The sequence below is a fragment of the Ochotona curzoniae genome, unplaced genomic scaffold (genome assembly GCF_017591425.1).
Source record: "Ochotona curzoniae isolate NIBS_2020 unplaced genomic scaffold, NIBS_Ocur_1.0 contig_4105, whole genome shotgun sequence".
Lineage (NCBI taxonomy): Eukaryota > Metazoa > Chordata > Mammalia > Lagomorpha > Ochotonidae > Ochotona > Ochotona curzoniae.
Window position 1 is genome coordinate 236,242 of NW_024466129.1, and position 24,033 is coordinate 260,274.

The following is a 24,033-nucleotide window of genomic DNA, read 5'->3' on the forward strand; positions in this document are numbered from 1 at the left end:
ACCCAAATATGTGATGACATCATTACATAGTTGTAAGAATAAACCCTCAGTCCATCATCATAGCTGGACTCCTGCTGAAGGGTGGGCTGGTAATCCAAGGGTAGAATGAATTCAACTTTGAGCCCTAGTTAGAAATTGCTTAACTCTGCTCCAGTCTGTTTAAGCATTACTCCCCGTACGCTGCTGGAGTCTATTTGTGTGGCTCTTTTCCACTGTCCACCTCAAGCACTTTGTGCTGTTACTGATTTGGGGCAACTTAACGACTAGGGGCCTACTATAAGACTCACCAGCCTGGGAGGAACTACTCTTCCCACTGTGAGGTTTCATATTCCTTCCCCAGAAGGCAACCAATCATATGTCCCTTTTTCTATGTTCTTTAGACCAAGTCCAGTCTATCAGACACTTGTAAGAGACAGGGCGCAACCCACGCCCACATCTCTATCCATCTGTGGTCTCGCTCTCCCCTTAAACAGTCACCAGGTTTCAATTATGCACAAAAGAAAGGTGTAGGGCTCCCCCTCAATGATATACTGCAGGGCTGGGAGCCATTTTCTGACAAGGAGCATTTGGATATCTAGAATACCTACAAAGTTCTCAATTTAAAAGTTAGCCTGCTATAGTCGTTTGAATTTTGAGTCCCACCTGTGGCTGCCTCAAGCCGGGCCAGACCAAATAATGGCATGGGCCGCCTCATACAACCCACACCTGATCTAGTTTAAGCTAATCATGCCTCACACCCAATGCCCAAGGCCCCAGGCCTGAACCAGCTGGGTTCAACCGCCGCCTTTTTACTGCAGCATATGTGGGAGTCTTGCCTGAGTTCAGGGCCCAGGTCATAGTCAAAGCAGAGCGTATGTAAGAACCAGGAAGTCTGACAACAAGCTGATGAAGATGTGAAACCAGAACCTTCATATACTTTTTTTTAAAGATTTATTTATTTATTGGAAAGTCAGAGATACAGAGAGGAGGAGAGACAGAGAGGAAGAGCTTCCGATGATTCACTCCCCAAGTGAGTGCAACGGCCGATGCTATGCCGGTCCGAAGCCAGGAGCCAGGAGCTTCTTCCGGGTATCCCACACGGGTGCAGGAGTTCCAAGGCTTTGGGCCGTCCTCAACTGCTTTCCCAGGCCACAAGCAGGGAGCTGGATGGGAAGTGGAGCTGCCGGGATTAGAACCGGCGCCCATATGGGATCCCGGCACGATCAAGGCAAGGACTTTAGCCGCTAGGCCATGCCGCCGGGCCCCATATACTTTCATAATGGGGTAGAAACACTTTGGAAGGTTCTCAAACAATTCAACATAGAATTATCATAACCTAGCAATTCCATTCCTTGCAGATACCCAAGAGAAACGAACCATACAGCCTCACAGAAACTTGTACATGAATATTCATAACAGCATGATGTGTAAGAGTGCTGTTGCCCAAATGCCCATAGTATTTTGTATGAGATTTAGTTGAAGTTGTTGCACACACAATATCAATGAACCTTCAAACTCGAAAGCCACAACCATGAGCTATCACATGGCCAGAGTCCACACCTGGACACGCCACAGAGACGGATAAGCGGACCAGCGGCTCGGAGCCGGGCAGAGGAGAAGCAGGGAAGGGAGACGGACAGAAGCAAGGGGTGTGTGGGAGGGTACATTCTGGAGGTACCAGAATGTTCTAAAATCAACAGCAGTTACAGCGCCTGTGAGCACAGCGAAAGCCACCTACCTGCACATTCTAAGTGGATGAATTACGTAGTCTGGGAACTGCATCGCAATGATAACGCAGTAACAATGGCTCCACCCACTGTGAGGACCGCAGCCCCCTTAACCCACCGCAGCTGACAAAAACACTGCACGTCCTTTCCATCCTCCCGACTCGCTTCTGGAACCTCCTTCTAGACCTGGCAGGACCCGCAATACAATTCATTCTAATCATTTCTCATATCACTTCCAAATACGATAGACCAGTTTCCACCAAGGCTTGAGATAATCTGTGTAGTCCGCCTGCACAAACATGGTTTCAGCAGCGTTTTTAGAACGGTCTCAGAGAAAACTTTCTACTTCACACTGTAGCCAACTTGAGCTTTGTCCCTGTAAAACAACAGATGCAGTCTATGCCAGACAAAGCCTGCAAGTGACACCTGGCACCTTGAACCGATTGGAACATCCTAGCCTAGGTCGTGTCTCAGCAAGACAACACAGCTCGCCCGTTCCATTTTCCGCACGCACCTCTCTGATAGATGCAGAAACATCGAATACCTGTATCTAGCCCCAAACAGGACCCACTATCGCCTTCAGCACTGAAAGAACACGAAAATCTCAGGAGGGCCGACCTAGCATTCCACAGCTGAAACTGGTTATCCCCAAATAAGGCGCGGCAAACACGTGAACTTCTCCAGGTTGGCCCCAAGACACGGGAAAGAGGAGGGAGAGAGTGTGTGTGTGTGTGTGTGTGTGTGTATGTGTGTTGGGGGGGGGGTGTCCGGGTCGCGCTCCCCTGGTGCAGAGCCGGGCTCCCCTGGTGCAGAGCCGGGCTCCCCTGGTGCAGAGCCGGGCTCCCCTGGTGCAGAGCCGGGCTCCCCTGGTGCAGAGCCGGGCTCAAGTGTCCCACGGGAGCAGAGCTTCCAGAGCCGGCCGCCTGGTGCTCGGCGTGGGCAGCAGCCTGCGCTAAGGGCGCCCCAGGTGGACCCTGGGCTTTCCACCCGGGGCGCAGCTGAACCCCTCGCTCCGTGGGGGTCGCTAGTGGGGGCACTGAAGTAGTGTGGTTCCAACTACCTTCCAAGAACGGGACAGCCCGAATCACACAGGAGCGCGGACCCGCACCCCCTCCAGGTGTGGGGACCCCGCGCAGGCTTCCCTCCCGGGCGCCTCTTATGTTGCCTCCGCGCAGCCGAACCTCGAGATTCCAAGCCAGGAAAGCGCCGGCGTCGCCCCGCTTACCTGGGTCGTGGAAGGGCACCAGGGCGAAGTTGTAGAGCGGTCTCTCGGGCCTTTTCAGAGACGTCTCCAGGATCTTGGAGGCCCCTTCGATGACCTGGACGAGGTCGTCGTACATGGAGCCCGTCACGTCGAACACAAAAGCCAGCGTGGAAGCGCCCTCGGGGACGTCGTGGGCGCCGGCCTCGGGGCTCGCATCCCCGGCAGGAGCGCGGAGCCCGGCAGTGCCCGGCAGGAGCGCGGAGCCCGGCAGTGCCCGGCAGGAGCGCGGAGCCCGGCAGTGCCCGGCAGGAGCGCGGAGCCCGGCAGTGCCCGGCAGGAGCGCGGAGCCCGGCAGTGCCCGGCAGGAGCGCGGAGCCCGGCAGTGCCCGGCAGGAGCGCGGAGCCCGGCAGTGCGGCCGCCTCTCCCTCCGCGGAGCGCTCGGCGCGCAGCACGGGCGGCCGCCGTGCGGCTGGGCGCGGGTGGAGCGCGCGGGGCCGAGGGCGCGCGAGCCGGCGAGCTCCGAAAGCCTAGGTGCGCCAGATCATGCAAATCTTCTAAACACACAATATGATAGCCCAAAAGATGGTCAGCTAAAAGTTGACTAAAATTAGGTCACAGACAATTCTGGGTTGCTTGTCTTTGTCTTTAATTAGCAAAAAGAGTAAGGAGTAATGGTAAGTAAGCAGTCTCTTTGCTCTGCCTCCCTCCGTCAGGATGCTCAGACTTTTCAAGAAATCAGATTCCTTGTTTGCAGGGTGGTAAGGTATGTGAGCTCTCAGGTAGTTTTATGGCCCTGCCCAAGTAACTTCACATTTGACATTTGTTTCCTCATTCTGTCAGAGGCTTAATCCTTAAAATTGGTGTGTATGCGCCTGGAAAATTAGCACTTACCAGGGGAAAAACCATGAGAAATTCCAGAATTGAAATCTTTTTTTAACATGTGAATTTTTTTTTACTCTTTTTTAATTATTATTTTATGATACATTTCCATAGACCCTAAGATTTTCCTCACCCCCTCCCTAGGGTCCTTTCCCCCACCCCACCCACTCTTGAGTTCCCCTATATTAATCCTATAGTCTAGTTCTTCATACACAGTCATATGTCCATCATCGTGGGCATGGACAATGGCAGAGAGTCCAGAATCCTATTGTCAAGATATACTTAACAGTTTCAGTGGGAGTCCATCTTTGATCTGGAAGTAGAGATGCATACTGCATTGTATCCTCACATCTGGATATGATAGTTACTATACATTCCCTTAAATGAAAAAAACTATAAAAAATCAACAGGAAGAAATATAGAAATTTATGACACCATAAAATTAAGTGACATGCTTCTGGATATGACAGTCTCCCTTGTAGTTACTGTACATGCGCTTAAGGGCCACAAAACAACAACAGGAGGAAAGACCAACGCCGTGGGCCTGGTGCGATAGCTTAACAGCTAAAGTCCTCACCTTGATTGCACCGGAATCCTATATGGGTGATGGTTCTATCCCGGCAGCCCCCGTCCCATCTAGCTCCCTGCTCGTGGCCTGGGAAAGCAGTCGAGGACGGCCCAAAGCCTTGGAACCCTGCAGCCATGTGGAAGACCCCGAAAGAAGTTCCTGGCTCCTGGCTTCGGATTGGCTCAGCTCCGGCCGTTGCAGCTGCTTAGGGAGTGAATCATCGGACGGAAGATCTCTTTCCTCTGTATATCTGCCTTTCCAATTTAAAAAAAAGCCATGAAGTTAAATAAAATGCAACTGAATGGCTAATGTGTCACTGAGGAAATGATGTCTTAGGCAACAAATACATGAGTCTTGCTTTAATCCAGTCTATCAATCTATGACATTGGATTGATGAGTTTAAGCCGTTTGTATTCAGGGTTATATGAAAGAGTGGTAATTTGGTCCTGTCATTTTAGCAATGAGTTGTTCATTGACTTAGTCTTCCGTTGTTCAACTGGGATGTTCTTTGCATTTGCCTTAGGTTTTGGTGGGTGTTATTCCTCCTCTCCATCAAGAGAACATCATTTGTAGGGCAGGTTTGGAAGAAGCATATTCTTTTAACATTACTTTGGAAGAATTTATTTCAGTTTCAAAGACAGAGGAAAACTTGCTGGGTACTTAATCCTGGGCCAGCAATTTTTTGCTTTTTGAATCTGGAATATGTCACTTCATTCTCTTCTGGCATGTAGAGTTTCCTGTTCAGGTGCTGCAATCACATCTGGCACAGCTCACCTCCCCTTGGCATTCCTTAATGTGCACTTGTGTCGTGACCGAACCCGGCCCGACCCACACTCTATTCTGGTGCTCGGATTCACCAGTGGTTGATGTGAACGGGTTCAGCCTGGTCTGCCCCCCACCTATGCCATATGTATGATGGTGGGTATCTTTCTCTGGCCTGGTCTGAGTTGCTCCCTGCCGTGGTTCTTGTGCTCACCTGTAGAGATGTGTCTGACATAGGGGTTTCCAAAACTCCTCCATCAGAACCCCTCCCTATGCCAGATCTTGCACATACTGGTGGTTCCTTGCTGGCCTTCAGTCCTTTCCAGTTCTTGGTGTTGGATGTTTCAGCCCAGCCAAGGTTTGTCCATACCCAGACACTGCTCACACATGGCTCAGTAGGGGCAGAGACCTAGCCTAGTCCGTCCGACATCTACCCTGGTCCTTGAGAGTGCCACTGCTAACCACTAACACTGCCCTTATTCAAGTTGTCCCTAAGCAGCAATTACATATCTTTAAAACCCCAGAGTTCGCCTCCAGGCAGCCAGCAGGCAGAGTCTGGATCTACTTGGTACACTGGCTGCCCAAAGCCAAGGACTCAGTCACTGCCTCTCAGCAGTGGCTTTAGCCTGACTCCCCAGCAATGGGTCTGGCCCGGCAGGGGCACCCCCACAGCCGCCACACTACAGGGAGCTGCTTTTGCCCCCAACCCCAAGGCCCAAACCGGTTTATTTATTATTATTGCAAAGTCAGACATACAGGAGGAGAGACAAAGAGGAAGATCTTCTGTCCGCTGGTTCACTCCCCAAGTGACCACAACAGCCAGTGCTGTGCTGATCCGAAGCCAGGAGCCTAGAGCTTCTTCCTCCAGGTCTCCCACGTGGGTGCAAGATTCCAAGGCTTTGGGCTGTCCTCAACTGCCTTCCCAGGCCGCAAGCAGGGAGCTGGATGGGATGTGGGGCTGCCGGGATTAGAACTGGTGTCCATATGGGATCTTGGCACATGCAGGGTGAGGATTTAACCCCAGGCTACTGTTCTTAGCGCTGCTTTTTTTCTTTTTTAAAGGAGTTCATTAATATATTGTCAGGTTCACAGCAAATGTATCATAATTAACAGTACAGTTCTCATGTTCATGTGATGTAAATAAGAGAACAGACTCCATGTGGTTCATAGACACAATTTAAAATGTAGAAGGCTTGGTTTCCTCATCGTTTGCTTGCTTGCTTTTAATTTTTCTTCTGTTGCGTCCGGAAGATATATGTCCTCATTGTATTTTATCCACCCATGTACTGTGTGCGGTAGCTTGACAAGCCTCGGTTTGAATTAAACTTTACTACATTAACACTCACAAGTAATAGATGTTTTATGTTATAGCTTCATATCATCAATCTAAAGCAAAACAGACTTTTATTGTTCTGTTGCTTTAATACAGTGTCTAACCTTACATGAAATGTATACTTCACAGTTGGATGCCAGGGTTCAGGAATGTATTTTAGATAACTGTATCGCCTTCTAAAGGGTACTCACTTCACATATATCTGAGTTACAATGAACTCTCCAAGGGTTCCTAGTAAAGCTCAGATCAGGACAGCCGCTGCATCCCATTCGCAATTTACATGTGACCGTTGCTTCTGAAACAGTCAAGCATAACGTGAAAATTTCCCCAAGCTTTGAGAACCCTTTGCAATTCCTCGACTGTGGGAATCGTATGGCTTACAGACATGAAGGGGAACATGGACTCCTGAAGATTCTGATTCCACTGCCATGTCCTAAGGTAGGAGGAGGTGAAAATTAGGCTCCAGATTTCAAAATGTGTATAACTGGGGTTACCAGGGGGGACATCCACGGTAGTGAGACAGGAGAGCCTCTAAATCTGCGCAGATACAGACATTCACACATGTAACACATACATGTTTGTATTTATGGCCCAAATACATATATTTAAACATTTAAAACACAAAAAGAAAGGCAAAATTGGAAATTTTTGCAAATGTTTTCTTTTTTGTTGGTTTTTTTTTTTGGAAGATTTATTTGTTTTTATTGCAAAGTCAGATATACAGAGAGGAAGATCTTCCATCCAATGATTCACTCGCCAAGTGACTGCAATGGCCAGAGCTATGCCAATCCGAAGCCAGGAACCAGGAACTTCCTCCAGGTCTCCCATGTGGGTGCAGGGTCCCAAAGCCTTGGGCCGTCCTCGACTGCTTTCCCAGGCCACAAGCAGGGAGCTGGATGGGAAGTGGGGCTGCCGGGATTAGAACCAGAGCCCATATGGGATCCCAGGGTATGCAAGACAAGAACTTTAGCCACTAGGCCATCACAAAGGGCCCCAAATGTTTTTTTAAGCATCACAATTGCTGTAGAGAATAATAACACTGTTATGACTCTGAGGTTAAAGTACCCCCCAAAATACCTTCGCCCAAAAGCAGGAGTTTTGTAGTAAGCTCCTTTAATTTCTTTAAAAAAAATTTTTTTTTTTTTAGTTTATTTTAGAAGCAAGAAAACAGAAACATTCCATTTTCTGGCTCCCTTCCCAAATGCCCACAGTGGCTGGAGCTAACACCGCCAGCCAGGACCTGCAACCAGGAACCTGGAGCTCGATGTGTTTCCCAGGGGCAGGAGGAAGCTTTCAGGGACCCACATAAGCTGGGATCTGCAGGAATGCAACTCCAAGTGCTGAGTTTGTGGGCAAACTCAGGGATGCCCACAGAGGAGGCAGGTGTCAGGCTGCCTGACCAGCCTTGCCGGAAGCCTCCCCCAGCTCAAAAACAGAAGCACCTGCTACCTCAGAACAGTGTTGTTAATTATCAGGAAGGGGCAGGGTTTGATTAGGATGGTACTGGGAGCAGGGCAACACCTGAATTCATTTCTGAAGCTGTAGCCAACACATACTGAGTCAGGATTTCATGCTGACCAGCATCTAAGCCAGTGTTTCCCTGGGACCCAAGTCACCAAACTTCCTTCACCTACCGTGCACTCAAGACTCATCTGTTCCCTGCCACTTCTGTTGGGGTTTTTCAAGGCCACAGATGCAGGAATAATTTGTGTCAGCTGTTACCATCACTCCCATTAACTCAAGTTCCTACAAGAGACTGAGTTCCAGAGAATATAAGCATAAGAGGAGAAAGCTGATGGTGATGGCCTCTTTTTGTTTGATTTTCGGTTTTTTATCCCTCAGGGAGGAGGTAGAGGACTGATACGTGGGAACAGAGTTATGTGGGCATTTCTTATGAAAGCTGTGAGTTGAAGTGTGCAAGCGAGTATAGACGAAACCGCTGTGGAGTTCAAAGGTAAGCCAGTCGGCATCCTCTTAATAAAATATTCCAGCTGGAAGCTTGCATTGCTAAGATGAGGCCATTGTATCTCATTGTAAGAATGCAGTGTCATCTTGTGAGTGACCTCTGAACGGGGGATGGGAACTTGACTCTCCTGCCTTTAGAGATAGCCCAACTGGGGGGCCAAACCCCTGGTTGCTGGCTTCTGGGTCTAGAGAGTTCTCTTGGAAGCTCCACAGTCCTGGATTCAAATTCCAGCTCTGTGCCTCCTGCTGGGGAGGCAGGCTAAGTTCTCTGCTCTTGCTTCCTATCATGGTTTCTCAGATGAAGGGGGGGGGCACAATACTTGTCGAATTATTGTGATCATCAAATCAAGTCATGTACGTAGCTGGCACTACACAGGTGGCTGCTAGTGTTTGGTTTAAACATCGACTGTCCAGCGTCTGTGCCCTGCAAGGGCCTAGAGAGCTCCTGGTTCCAGACCCCAGCTCCCAGTGTCTGTGCCTTGCGAAGGACCAGATGAGCTGCCTGGCTAGACCCCAGCTTTACTGTGCCCCCTTTAGTTCTGAAGGTGAGGGAGTGTAGGCAGAAAACCTGTGTGTCCTCTGGAATGGCACCGTTAGAGGAGACAGGACAGAGCATGCTGTGCAACCTGGGGAAACTCAGTCCAGCTCTCTGGGCCTCTGTGACTCGGTTCTTGCTTGGGAGTATTAGCTTCCTTCCGTTTCCTCACTGGTGGATGAGCATAACCGGGTCTGCCCGTCGACCTTGATTTTCCTCCCATCAGCTGGTATTTGAGCAAGTATCTGTTCCTTGATCCGGAGGCGGGGACCAAGCGGAGGACCCTCTGAGAAATACATTGACAATCCTGTGCAAAGCGTGCTGTGCTCGACCACGTGGGAGAACTCCCCACCCAGCTGCCGGACGCTTGATGGTGATCGCGTTTTGGGCTTACAGGTGCAGTCAAAATTCCTCAAGATCTCTGAGTACAAGGCCATGGCTCAGAACAGCTGCAACGGTGAGGACAGTATGCTGCCCTACAAAGACCTGGCCTCTGAGGTCACCAGGCGCAGAGTCAGCATGACCGTAAGGTACCTGACCACTCTCCACTGCCCCCCTTGGGGGGTTGGGTTAGAGGGGCTCTGAGCCCCACAGAGTGTGACACTGCAAGAGGCATGGTCTGTGTGAACGCATGCCACCACTGGGCTTGCTTCTCAAAGGAGGAAACTGCTTTGTCACCATTCTGGAGACCAGATCCTCCTCACGTGGCACTTCAAGGGTAATGGCCTAGTTACATATGTCTGCTGTGCCTGTGGGTGTTGGTCCTCACATGGGCAACTCCTGGCAGGGCCAGGATTGGGGCAGGATCGTTTTGATATATCAGTTTTGTGACGGAAGTTGTGAGCTAGCGTCCCATTGGGCCAGCGTGTGCCTTTGCAGGCAAAGTCTGCACACAGCATGGACTCTGAAGGTGCACCCTCCTTCCTAACATGCTTGTACGCCTGCTGCTGGCAAGGACTGTGTGTGTCTCCTGTGCCACACCGTGCTTACAATGCCCCAGACCTGCAGCAGCCTACGCAGAGACAAGGGAGCCGGCGAGCATCTGCCGAGAGGCCTCGATCAACTGGCTCGGTCCGGAGAGGGTGGGCTGCAGGGAGCATAACAGGCTGCCCTGAGCTGCAGGCTTTCATCTCAGAGGCTTCAGCTGCCTGCGACCTGTCATGGCAGGTAAAACACAGGAAGTCCATCTAAATGGAGATTTTCATTGAAAGGAGATCGAGGGTGGTGGTGGCTAGGAACTTGCATGTGATAATTGTGGTTCATTAAACATTAGCCATCACATATCTGAAAGTCAGATATTATGGGGCACCTGGAATTTTTGTTTGCCGAATTTGGCAAGGCTTTGATGTAGATGCCCTTTCCTTGCAAACCCCAAGTCTAGTGGGATATCCACAGCACCCCGTAAAGGCGGGTGAGTAAAATGAGAGGACTCCAATTTACGTTAACCTGAACTCTACTACCATTGCGGTGTGTCACGTGTAAGCTCTCAGTTCTTGCTGGTGTAAGGGTCAGAGTTCAAGGCCTAGGCCAGTGAGAGATTCTTTTTTTTTTTTCTAGAGATTTATTTATTTTTATTGCAAAGTCAGATATGTAGAGAGAGGAGGAGAGACAGAAAGAAATATCTTCCGTCCACTCGTTCACTCCCCAGTGACCACAGTGGCTGGTGCTGCGCTGATCCGAAGCCCGGAGCCAGGAGTTCCAAGGCTTTGGGCCGTCCTCGACAGCTTTCCCAGGCCACAAGCAGGGAGCTGGATGGGAAGCAGGGCTGGTGAGATTAAACCCAGCGCCCATATGGGATCCCAGTGTGTGCAAGGTGAGGACTTTAGGCGCTAGGCCACCGCACCGGGCCCAGTGAGAGATTCTTGATTCACTTTTTGCAAATGCCAATGTGCTATGGCTTGTGTGAGTTAGGTAAATAGATTTGTAAGTTATATTGTCTAGTGTTGACAGATCTAAGTGGAAATAAGTTATAAATAATATAAGTGGAATTAAAAGGTAAATTTATTTTAGTGCCCTCCAGATTTTAAATCTATGCATATGGGCCCGGCGCAATAGCGTAGTGGCTAAGGTCCTCACGTTGCACGCCCGGGATCCCATATGGGCACTGGTTCTAATCCCCGCTGCACCACTTCCCATCCAGCTCCCTGCTTGTGGCCTGGGAAAGCAGTCGAGGACGGCCCAAAACTTTGGGACCCTGCACCCGCGTGGGAGACCCGGAAGTAGCTCCTGGCTCCTGATTTTGGATTGGCTCAGCTCCAGCCATTGTGGTCACTTGGGGAGTGAACAAGTGGACGGGAGATCCTCCTCTTTGTCTCTCCTCCTCTCTGTATATCTGACTTTCCAATAAAAATAAATAAATCTTTAAAACATCCATGCATAGAAGTCTTTAAATACCCTCCCAGCCCCACTGGCCCCTGAGCTCGCTCAGAAAGCTGACCCTCCCAACCCCATCGGCCCTGAGCTTACTCTGAGAAAGCTGACTGCCCCATTGGCCCTTAAGTCCACTCAGAAAGCTGACCTTCCCAGCCCCGTTGGTTCTTTGGGATCCAGACCTGTGAGCTCACTCTGAGAAAGCTGACCCTGTCCCCACTCCCCAACACACACACTCAGCAGTATAAACACAGTGAGCAAGGTGACAGCTCCGAGGACGTCCTCTAAGAAGTCAAGAGCGCTGGGTGCTGATGTGGAGGGTGTTGCCTTGATTTTCCCTTCCTCTTTTTTTAGTTCTTTCTTAGAATAACTGAGGATGCCTTTCCCTCTAGAGAAGAGAGCTCCAGCACAGAGAGTGAGGAAGCCGTGGTGATGCCGACCCAGTCACAGGCAGAGTCACACGAAGACATCCCCGAGGTGCCTCCTGCCCCGCCGCCCTCTCCAGCTGAAAACTCCACAGGCTGCTAGACGAGCACCACTCCAGTGAAACTCCAGAACAGTCTCGGTGACATTGCTGGGGTTTGTCAGCAAGCTTTGTCAAGCTTTGAAGGTTGTCTCAGGTCTTGGTTCTTCCCCATTGTCTTTGAACCGTCCCTGAGGGTCGTTTATCCTTGTCAGTGCACTTAAGTTCCAGTGTTTAGAGTCAAGTCTTTCATGTGTAATGTGTATATTGATCTTTAATGCATGCTATACTGCAGAACACTTGATGTAGTATGCTGTATTTTTTTAAAATTTTCCTTTTAATAGTGTTTATGTAGTTGAAGGGGGTGCATGCCCATGTGGGCCTCTGATTAGCGTAGGGATAATTAAGTATGAGGAAGGTGGGCGGGACAAATGTTTTAAGGATTTTTTTTTTCCTTCTGTGTCAGCTGGGGAGGACAGGAAAAGGGCCATTGCTTGCTGTCAAGCTGCATCAGCACCTTGGGGTGGCAGGATGGTCCCTTGGGGTCCCCAGTGTGGGGAAGAAGAGTGTTACTTGGCTGGCCTTGATGGCTCTGAGACATTGCTTGTCTTGTTGCTCCAGGGTTGAAAAAATCTTTCCAACATCTACTGGTTGACAAAGTTCACCTTAGTGCATCCACAGACCTAGGAACATGCTGCAAAGATTGGCCAGGAGAATGATCCAAATTGTTCTGCTTCTATCCTCTGACAAGGGTTTTGATGCACTCTGCTAGCCTGGATGAGTTAGCCGTCATGTCTCCTGAGTGTATCTGGGCATGCTTCCCACCCCACAGGCATTAGCAACTGAGGAGGCTGATGGTGGATATAGCTTTGTCAATTCTGCCTCAGCCCCATATCTCACAGGAACTGATGGATACTGAGGCCCGGCCCAGCCAGCCAGCCAACCCAAAACCTGGCAGTCCTCACACGTACCAGCAGGTACCATGACCCAGTCAGGGCAACCCCCAATAAGCCCCAGCAGGCCCGCCCCCAGTCCTGGTTCTTGTGCTCACCAGCAGGAGGTACAGCCTAGCAGGCAAGCGTTCACAGTTCCCTTACCAGGCATGTTCCCAGCCCTAGATCTTAGGCCTGCTAGGGGGTACTGTGGTCCAGTGTGACACGGCTTGCACTTGGTCCCAATACCTGCCAGCTGATACTGTGGCCCACCTCAGCTGGGCTGTACCTGCTCTGGTTCTTGTATATCCCAGTGAGTACAACAACCTAGCCCAGCCTGGCCTCATGCTACCAGCTCTCATGCTCCTAGGTGGGAGCAGCAGCCAGGAAGAGAGTCCATGAAGTTCTCATACCAAGCCTGCTTCCAGCCACAGGTCTTCCATGTGCCAGCAGGTGCCACAGCCTGGCTCAGCCCGGCCTAGCCCCAGCCACAGCTCTCACCAGTAGATACAGCAGCCTAGCCCAGTCTGGCCTAGCCTTAGCCCTCATGTAAATTGGCGGGTATTGTGATCCAATATAGCCTGGCCTGCACCCTATCCTGGCTCTCATTCATGGCAGTATGTACTATGGACTGATCCAAAGTCACCCACCCCTCAATCCCAGCTCACACATGTGCCAATGGGTGCTGCAGCTCAGCCTGGTTTAGCCTTCTCCCAGCCCTGGGCTCTTATGCTCACCAGCGGAGGAGCTGCAACTTAGCAGGAGAGTTCCCCAAGCTCCCATACCAGCCCTGCTCACAGCCCCAGATCTCATGCATGCCAGTTCGGGGAGCAGCTCTGCTTGGCATGGTGTGTTCTTAGTCCCTGCTCTTGGATGTGGCAGCCGTACTGTGGCCTAGTCCTATCTGGCCTTTTCCCGGGCCCAGCCCCTGTATGTCAGGTGGGTTCCTGTCGGGTAAGTCCCTGCCTGGCTCAGCCAGTCACATCCCCAGCTCTCCACACCAACTGTCTGGTGCTGTAGTCTCAGAGGGAGCCCACAGTTTCTCTAAGGAATCTGCCCCAGACCCAGTTCTCTCATGTTCTGGTGAATGCCGCAGCGCAGCCTGATGTGGCCCATCCCCTGATCTGGCACTCATAGGTGGCAGGTACCTAATGCAGCCAGGCATGCCTTGTAGTCCCAGCTATTGAGAGTGCCAGCAGGTGGCATGTGATGCTATATTACCCAGCCCAGATCTCCCACATGGGCAGGTGCCCAGACTTGACCCACCCAGACATGCCCTCTGGTCCCCTCCCCCACCACACATACACACAACACACACACACACACACACACAGAGCAAACCACTCCATCTCCGCTCCCTTGCCTACCTATGAGTATAATGGCCCAGTCTATGGAACGCCATACAAATCACCCCTCCCCTGTCAAACATGCTCTCAGCTACTCCCACTCAATAAGTCCCCAGGCCCTGAAACCTGGGCACTCTGCACCACCCTTGCCCCTCTGACCCCCTGACACCTGGGGGCTAGGGTGATGTATCCTGGCCTTGAGCTCCTCACCTCCCCCAGCTATCTTTAAAAAGAAAGAATAAGCAACTGCACGGGCACACTGGTAACACAAAGTTGGCATTAACATGAACTAGCCTCCATATGGAATGCCACCACGAGGCAGAGGCTCAGCTTACCATGTCACAACGCCAGCCCCAAGATGGCAAATTTTGTGATCTGTATTTTATAATTCTAAGTATTAGCAAAATTGAATGCAATCAGGTTTTGTCTGTTGAGATGACGGTTTATGAAATACATGCCCATAATGAAAATGAGAATAGGTGTGAAGCTGGAGTGGAGAGTGAAATCGGGGAGGTGGGATTAGGCTGTTCAAGAAGGGCTGGTAACCTTGGGAGGCAGATGAGAAGTGTGGAATCCATGCTCTGCAGAGATGATCTGACGGACGTCTTAGGCAAAGACCCTCACGGACTCCTACAAGGAAATGTGGTGCAATGTAATTTTATTTCCCAAAGTAGTTACATACAATCAGGCTGCGTTCTACCTTTAGAAATCCGTTGTAGTAAATGCATCTCCCGCAGGTCAGTGCTGGCCACAGAGCTACTCGTCCCTTCGGAAGTACTGCTTATGATGGCAGCTTATATCCAGGAGACACACAAAACAGCAATATCTGTGGCACGCCTGACCTCTTCTATCTCAAACCACTGGAAAATGTGAACTATTTCAGGTTAAACATTCTTATGAAAGCTGACAGAAGAAAGCGATTTCTGTTACAAGATATGTGAATACTCAGCTGGTGGAATGGTCTGAGGCTGCGCCCTTTTGGATTAGCGAAAGCTTGGAAAGCAGCGAGTCGCTGTGCAGCCAATGGCCGGCTGGCTGGCCCTCCTTCAGCCTTCCCTCCAGGAGCCCAGGACACCCGCTCCCTTTGCCTCTGCTAGTGGCAGCTGATGGCTTGTCACATCCTGGACAGCTTAATGTCATAGGTGACCATGTTGAAGTTGTCCCAGGCAAAGAGCTTCTTCTCCAGGGGGTTGTAGTCAACCATGCTGCTATACTTGTAGCGGTTCCGGAAGGGGATGGCCAAGGGCTTGCTGCTCCCGGTGCTGGTGTCGTAAGCGAAGTTGATGGTGGCATCTGCCGACGAGTAGCTGCTGACCGTGTACAAGGTGCCACAGATGATGAAGGCGTTGGCAACAGACTGCTTACGGATATTAGTCTCCCAGGTTTGTTCAAGTGCCAGGTTCTCTGGGTTCAGTCTGGAGAGCACAATGGCACCTTTGGCATCCTCGGTGCTGTAGATGACCCAGAGACCGGTCTCGTCCACGGCCAGGTCAATGTCGGTGTAGCCGCCCCAGGAGTACGGGAACTGCCCGTGGTGGCCGGCGGCGGGGATTTCCTTCTCCGCCTTCACTGTCTCCGTGTTCAGCTCAAACCTGATCACGATTCTGGACTCGGCACCTTGGAAGTAGAGGCTGCCCCCGTACACCACGGCGCCCGTGCTTTCCAGGGACCTGGGCAGCACGTAGACCTTCGAAGGGTAGCCCTGCACAAACTGGCTGATGAGCTCGTACTCGAAAACCTGGCGGATGTCAGTCCCAACCGTGTCAATTCTCCACGTGGTCTCCTGGGTGTGGGGGAAGGTGGGCTTGGGGTCTCTCATCCACACCCCGTACTTGCCAGTGATGGTTTCCGCTGTCCTCAGTGTGACGGGCTGACCTACCCAGACTAGCTCCCCACATCCTGAGGAAAGAAGAAATGCAGGGTCAACATCTGCTTCTCAAGCACGTTCCAGGTCAGCACCCTGCCCGCAGGCCGCCTGGCTTTAACCTGCTCGCTGCTGCTGAAAGTTGGCCGAAGTTACTTAGCTCCTTAGTGGTCTTATAATAACAGCGGGGCTGTTGTCAATGTTAAACCTACTCACGATTAGATTAAGTGTGTGGTATAGAGCGATTCCAGTGAGTGGCATGTAATTTCAACTCAGTGACACTTGCAAAGGTTAATGATGGCTTCAACTGCATTTGACATGTTTACTAAAGCCTGCCCAGGGACTCATGTCTATCCGTTACATTATTCTCCAGGATTTTCATGACATATTTATTTATTGACTAAAAAAGAACAAAGGAGGGCCTGGCGACGTGGCCTAGCGGCTAAAGTCCTCGCCTTGAACGCCCCGGGATCCCATATGGGTGCCGGTTCTATCCCAGCAGCCCCACTTCCCATCTAGCTCCCTGCCTGTGGCCCGGGAAAGCAGTAAGGACGGCCCAAAGCTTTGGGACCCTGCACCCATGTGGGAGACCCGGAGGAGGTTCCAGGATCCTGGCTTCGGATCAGCGCAGCACCGGTCATTGTGGTCACTTGGGGAGTGAATCATCAGACGAAAGATCCTCCTCTCTGTCTCTCTTCCTCTCTGTATATCTGACTTTGTAATAAAAATAAATAAATCTTAAAAAAAAAAAAAAGAATAAAGGAGACATGGGGCTTGTGCAGTAGCACAGTTTCAATTTCTGCTCATGGCACCAGCATCCCATATGGGTGCCCACTTGAGTTCCAGCTGTTTCATGTCTGATCCGGCTCCCTGTTTATGGTCTGGGAAAACAGCAGAAGATGGCTCAAGCCCTTGGGCTCCTGCACCATTGTGGAACAGGAGCAAGTCCTTGGGTTCCTGGTTTGGACCAGTCATGTTCCAGCCATTGCATCTGTTGGAAGAGTAAACCGGGAGATAGAAAATGCTTCTCTGTTTCTCCTTCTCTTTCTGTAACTCTGCTTTTCCAATAAAAATATTTAATCTTCTCTTTGAAAAATATAGGAGACAGAAAAATCAACTCATTCTAGCAATCTTTATGCAACAGTTTCTCATGTTTACCTGATTAGCCAGGCAAATTTTTTACAAGCTCATGGAAAATGGGATTAAATGATAAACTTATTTGGCACCAAAATATTCTGAGAGGCTAGAGTTAGGGTGCCGTGAGTTAAGCCAGCACTTGCAATGCCTGCATCGCACGGGTCTCAGCTGCTCCACTGGTGGTCCGCTTCTCTGTTATCACGCACTGGAAGCAGCAGCAGACGGCCCAGGGGATGGGTCCTGACCACGTGCTGGCTGTTGAGGCCATCTTGGCAGTGAATCGGCCGAAGCAAGATTTCTATTTCTCTTAAAATTAAAAAAAAATCATTTTAAAAAGCCACATGTTATTCCTGAAAAAGAAAATTCAGATTCAGTGGAATTGAAGCACATTTCTGTGTTTTAATGGTTTTAATGGGCATCTTGAGTTTCCTCAAAGAAGAACTCTGCTGTGTCATGACCTTCAGGACTAGCAACGATGACACTGACACGGGTAGTTGAAGACTCTCAAAGCTGTAGCTGGAAACACTTGGGAGAAGAGCCAGTTGCGTTTCCAAGTAAAGCCCCTCGGCAGCAGCGTGTGTGTGGAGGGTGTGTGTGCAGCTGGGGCACGCTCTGCAGCTGGCCGTGATAATGGAGGGGCTACTGAAAGCCGTTATTGTTCACACATGAGTGATTCTGTATGACAATAAAGAGGGTGAAATAGAACTGTCCTCTTCGGCCCAGCCTGGCCCCGCTCGGCCCCGCATCCTAAGTGTGAGCGGGCAGGCGCAGCCCTTTCCTGGGGAAAGCCAACTTCACACAGACCTTGGCCAGCCTCCTCTGTTCCTCACCGCCTCCAACCTGCCGTCCGCAGGCAGGCCATGCGCTGTCCTTAGAACACAAAGCCACACAATGGGCACTGCCGCATGGTCCCAAAGGGGAGGACATCCGAATTCATACCTGTGTCTCTGTCTTCACCCTCGGAGCGGACAGGTGGCTGGCTCTCCTTCAGGATTCGGGAAGCAGGAACCTCCGTTAGCTCTGATTTCAGCTCCTGGAAGGCCAATGTGTCCAAATTCCACTGGGAAGCTGTGAAGAGAGACACTTGCACTGTGAGAAGAAATGGACCAACGGTTGACCATGTGGAGGATGGTGGCGTTTCAACAGCATTTCGGAGCTCTGGTGTCTGGGACGTGCTCCGCGACGATCCCCCTGTGAGGGACCAAGACCACCACAGACAGCAAGTACAGACAACGCTGTCTGGTGCAGAGGGCCGATGGATACTTTGGAGTTCATTCTGTTCTCTGTCCTTTGGGGACTTTTTAAAACAACCCCTTACTTACGGAGCTCACAAATAAACTGCCTAGCAACATGCCAAGCACAGAGTAGGATGTTCAGAAAAAAGTTTTATACAATCCAGATAATTCGGAAGGTCTGATTCTTGAGGAGGTGAAGTGTGACTCCAGCGTCCTCCTGGACCTGAGGATTTGGGCAGCGGGAGCTGGACGCACCTGTCCAAGGCCGAGCGCGATGCCGAGCTGCCCCAGCAGGGGGCGCCGGAAGGACACTGCAGGCGGTGCTGAGCGCGCTCCTCCGTGACCTGCTGACCTTGCAGGCTTGGCTTGGCATGAGCTTCCCGCTACCCTTCAACAAGGACGCCGGGCTGCCGGATGCGGTTCTGAGGCCATCTCTCCATCTGCTCACACCACCCACCACCGGCACACTCAGCCGGGACCCCACCTTCCCAGGGAGGGATGACCGCTTCGGTGGTCATCCTCTAGAACCCTCCTGCAGCCCCAGGTGCCATGCGGGGCTCCTCTGTCCTTTTGCCTCTTTCATCCTAGGTCACACCCCCGTGTAATGAACTTGCTTGGCTTCATTGGCTGTGTGCTTTCTCTCCCGATTGGGCCCAGCCTGTTCCTGGCAGCGGAATGAGAGCTACTCAGCTCCTGGGGGAGTGACTCAGGGGCTTGCACACTGAACACGGAGCTGCCAGGCTGTGTGCCCAGAGTGCCCAGAAGAGAAGAGCCCAATGGTACGTGGGTGTGCGTGTGTGCGTGTGTGTGTGTGTAACGGGGAGGCTGAGTTCCCATGCTGGTGCCACTACCTCCTCCAGGAGCATCTTTGCAGGAACCAAGCGTCCCGTGCTTCCCTCGGAGTAAACAAAAGCCACAGCAAAACATAAGGCAGGGGCTGGCGTCCGGAAAGACGGCGAGGCCAGCTCTCGGCTGGCTGGAGAGGCTGCTGGCTTCTGCCTGTTCCTGCCTGCCAGCGGCCTCTGGCACCGCTCAGACTCCCCTAGCCCAGCGCCTGGCACGACGGCCACAGGCGGGAAAGCAGCTGGGAGAAGGCCAACTCAGTTCTGCGCGGTTCAGCTGGGTGACTCTGGGCTAATGATCCAACCTCTCTGAGCCCCCGGAGGCTGAGGTTGTGCTAAGGATTATGGAACAAACAGGAGGACGCTGTTACATTGTTATTGCGATTCTGTCTGTGGTAGAGCTTTATGTCTAAATACAATTCTGGAATTTCTCTGTGTGCTCGGCCCTGTGGCATCACCTTGTAGGGAGGTGAGCCTGGAGGCTAGGTTCATTGACCAGTGCAATGATTGTTGTGGACATTTTCTGTCAGCACCTGAAAAGTTAGGGCGATATGACGCAATCACGTAAATGAAGAAAAGCAAGGCTGCCAACATATCCACAAGCTGTGCCAGCTCATCGTGCCGGGTGCTGTTTTAGCCTGCGCAATCTCTAGAACCAATGTGTGTTCGAGAACCTGTGTCAGGTGGCGTCTTCCTGTGTAGGCGAAGGTGCTTGCCCGGAACCATGCTGGCCCACAGCCGCACATCATGGACACGCCAGCTGGAGGGGAGCTTTCAAAGGCTTGTGGAAAAAGTAGGATTAAAAACTAAGTTCATTATCAAAACCACTTGAGCAAAAACCTTGGAGCATACCCTACATGCGGGACCTGGGGAGGGTGGGAAACTGGGTGGGTCTTCTCCCTTAATACCCCCCTTTAAACATGAAGGAAACAATATGGAAATAATAGTCTCACCTACTTTCTTGTAGTCCTTGAACCTTAAACCCTAATTAATTATGTAAAGATTGTCAAAAATATAATTTTAAAAAACAGTTCATTTTGGTGCCAGAAATGGACATTTAATTTAGTAATAGGCATTGTTTGTGATATTCTCTTTCCATGGACTTTTTGAAGTACCCAGGGGTATAAGTATATGTGTGTGTACACCTAGGGTTAGAAATGTATAGGACTATAGAAACAGGTATACAGTGAGTTTTCGTCACAGTATATGAATATCAAAGCCAATTCTTTCTGTAAATTCTGAAAGGACTTTTCTCTGTGTAACAACTGCGTCACAGAGAAAGTGGGGGGACCGCTGGGACCGTGAGGCCTGAGCCAGGCCACCTCCTGCATAACCTTGGTCCTCTCAGCTTCCCTGAGGGTCACCCCAAGCTAGCCACACCCCATTTCCTGCAGCCCCTCCACACTTAAATTCCAGCCCTTCCTAATGCCCTCTATTCCCTAAGCCCTGGCCGCGAGGCTGACTGGTATCCCCAATGTTTCTGCACCTTTCTGCCACCAGCCTACAGGACCTGCAAAGCAGCAGCCAGCCAGGGGTCTGGAAGCTTACTGAGCCTCATACGGAAAGCTGGAGTGCTTGTCCTGGCTCTGTCACTAGCTGGCTAGGGGCCGTGTGGTCGCTGAGTGATCCCTGGGTCTTAGCTTCCACATCTGCAAGCATGGGCGGGGGGAGGCCAGTGCAGTAGCCTAGCAGCTAAAGTCCTCGCCTTGCATACACCACGATCCCACACAGGTGCCAGTTCTAATCCTGGTGGCACTGTATCCCATCCAGTTCCCTGTGACCAGGGAAAGCAGTTGAGGATGGTCCAAAGCCTTGGGTTCCTGCACCCACGTGGGTGACCTGGAAGAAGCTCCTGGCTCCAGGCTCTGTCTCAGCTCAGCTCCAGCCGCTGCAGCCATTTGGGGAGTGAATCAGAGCATGGAAGATCTTCCTGTCTCTCCTCCTCTCTGTAAGTCTAACACTGCCCTCCAAAAAAAAAAAAAAAATGGGCCTGGTAGGCACGTTTCCAGTCCCACATTCCTACACTGATATAATTTCCTGCTCATCACAGGGCCTGACTACTGGAGGAGAACTTCCAAGTTTGAAGCTCATGGTAATAAACTGTTGCCCTTACTGCAGAAAAGAGTAGAGGAATTTGAAAAAAGCAGGGAAAAAATGTAAAACTAGAGAACGCATGTAATAAATTCCTAAAGACTTATTACATGACCACAGGACAACCAACCAGGCTGCCTCTGTCCCTGCACCTTCCCAACACACACACGCACCACACACACCCACGCACACGCATACATACACGCATACACACACGCACACACACCCACACACCCACACACACTCATGAGCCATAGCAGACACATTCAGTTAACACGCTACGTCAGGACTGCTTCACATAACGCCTAGCCGGAAGCTTCGCCTTCCCCCGTCTCAGCCGCAGCCCTGAGACGCTCTGAGACTCGGTCCCTTAGTGTCTTGGAAGATCATTTCCCTCAGTAAAATTCAGAATTGGATCGCTTGCAGTTCTGACAGTCTAGGATTTTTCAATCCTTTATATCTTATGTTTACTTTGTTTGGACCCCACGGGGATTTTTATTCACAGCAGTTTTCTTGCCCAGGTTATGATGAAGAAACGAAGCTGTGCAGTGGAGTCAGTAATGCCCGGCGTCACCTAGAGGCATTGACCTGGCTTTCCGGTCTCACACCTGTGCAGATCTCCTTTTCACAGAGGAAGCTTTTTAGGAAAAGATTTTCACACTCACAGCAAGCAGAGTGGCACTCCAGGCACCGTTCTCTTACTTTGCTTCACAGCTAATTGCGTCACGTGCATTTCGTCTTTTTCCCTTACTCTCCAGGGATGTAGCGTTTGCTGAACTCTCTGAGCGTCAGTTGCACACAAGCTGACATTTAACCCTCAGCACTTAGCCCTAAGGAATCCCAAGAACAAAGACACACAGCAGCATTGTTCCCCCCAGGAAACCGAGTGTTAATAGAACAGCATGATCTGACAAGCCGTGTGTCTTGAGTCTGTTATAGCCAACCTGCCCCACGTGGCTCCCCCGGCGCAGGAGGCGCTCGAGGACCACCCACTCCGCTCGGCGACACCGATGCCTCCCTCCCCTTCCTCTCCCGACACTGACATCTCAGAAGGGCCCAGACAGATGCACACTGGAGGTGACCGCCCCCTTCCCCATAACTGGAAAACTTACCAAATGGGTAATATTCGGAAACAGAACTTTCACGAAAAGTGGCATAGACCCAGGGTATTGGTCTCGCCGGCGGGACTGGGGTGGACAGAGGAACATTCCAGCAAGAAGCCCCCTGTGCTGTCGGGACTGCCAGGTAAAGGGCTGGCATTTGGCAAGGAATGGGAGTCTCCAAAGCCACATGAAGAGGGAAAGGGGCCATCGCCTCTTATTTTGCCAAGAAAACACATACAAAATCAAGAGAAATTAACTTATAGCTTGTCATTTCATAAATTTCATGTGATTTAGTAAACAGAGACCATTTTAATCCCCCCACAACTGGAGTACCAATCTCTGGGCAAGGATTCCAAAGATGATACCTTTCCAAAGGGACAGCTGGTGACTCAGGCACGCACATCCCACGTGCCCCTTACACTTGTCCTGCTGCTCGGCACTGCGAAAATCTCATCAGGATGGACAAAAGAACTCAGAAGCACCAAAGCTTCTAGAGCTGAATCACTATAAATATGTGAGAAATGATAGTTGTTAACTCACCTGCTTTGTGCTAGATGTACAGTCTGACAAGAAGTCCAGAGCACCTGTAATAGGTCACCACGCACCCCATCACCTGCTGGCCTAAAGGGTCCCTCCAGCCCGTGTTCTTACCTTCCCTGGGGCCAAGGGTCACCTCCTGAGAAGCGTCTCGGGTCTGGGGACACTGGCCCCTTATCAGCCTGGCCACCTCCTGGCTGCTGCTCTCCCACCTGCTGGCCAGATCCGCATTCTCCTGCACCAGGCGCTGCTTCTCTTCCTCCAGAGCTGCCTTCTCTTGGAGGAGGTTGGAGTAGGCTGTCTCCAGCTCCCTGGTTTGGCTTTCCAGCTGATCCCGTTCCCGTCTCAGGGTGCCCAGCTCCTCCTGCAAGCTCTGCTGGGTCTCCTGGGGCCCGTTGGTCTGCTGCATGGTCATGCGGTGGAGGATGCTCTCCAGGGAACTGAGCCGGGCTTTGGTGGACTCCAGATCTGCACGCTGGGTGCTGCTGTCTCGCTGTAGGTCCTGGATGGCTGACATGGCTTGGCCCTGCTCGGGGCAGCTGGATTCATTGGGGCTGGCTACAGTGAAAGTGTACTGGCAGCGGCCGCTCCGGTCATTTGCCTTTCGGAGTTGGGCTGTTCTGGCTCCCACGCCCCACCCCAGGCAGGCCAGAAGCAGCAGCTGGACAGCTGGCATCTTGGGCCTGCAGCTGCAGTGATGTGTACAGACAGCCTCCGTGCAGAGGCTGGGTGAGGCTTCTTCTGGAAGCTCTCCTGTGCCGCGAGGTGTCTGGATGGGTGGCTCCGCTGGCTCATGCCCGAGCTCCAGGGAGGCTTATATATCCTGGGACGTCAGCCCTGTGGGGGGAGAAAGAGGTGGTCACGTGAGGCTGGGTGGGGTGTTCACGGAGGAGGGGGGATTGCTTTCACACTGCCAGCAGGCTTCTTAGGGAAGAACCTTCCAGAGATCTGTTTTGAATTTCCTTTAGAAGAAATGTCTCACTGTATGTACCCCATTTCCCAGTAATGGTCCCTACATCCCAAGCCTGCCATGTGTGCCCACCTTATCCAACAGAACCACTCATGTAGCAAGTTCAACAAGATTCTACTCCTGGTGTCTACTCCTTCCACACACATTACCGAGAAGCTGCTGCGCACCCAGAACACAGAAATGTCTGAGA

General features: G+C 51.3%; 1 protein-coding gene across 1 annotated transcript; it reads right to left on the minus strand.

The window, feature by feature from the left end:
• Positions 1-14,729: 14,729 nt before the first annotated feature.
• On the minus strand, positions 14,730-23,680 carry MYOC (myocilin). Its single transcript, XM_040984212.1, has 3 exons — positions 22,988-23,680; positions 18,005-18,133; positions 14,730-15,963 (listed from the first exon to the last, which is right to left on the minus strand). The coding sequence occupies exons 1-3, from the start codon at positions 23,547-23,549 to the stop codon at positions 15,179-15,181; spliced, it is 1,476 nt and encodes a 491-aa protein (XP_040840146.1). The 5' UTR covers positions 23,550-23,680; the 3' UTR covers positions 14,730-15,178.
• Between the last annotated feature and the right edge of the window lie 353 nt (positions 23,681-24,033).

Bases quoted from the DNA above. Each gene is read 5' to 3' on its own strand.
- MYOC (XM_040984212.1), bottom strand. From the start codon at position 23,549: ATGCCAGCTGTCCAGCTGCTGCTTCTGGCCTGCCTGGGGTGGGGCGTG. The intron at 18,134-22,987 runs GTAAGAACACGG...CTCTCTTCACAG, and splicing joins GACCCTTGGCCCCAGGGAAG to CTTCCCAGTGGAATTTGGAC. The intron at 15,964-18,004 runs GTATGAATTCGG...TTCTTTCCTCAG, and splicing joins GGGTGAAGACAGAGACACAG to GATGTGGGGAGCTAGTCTGG.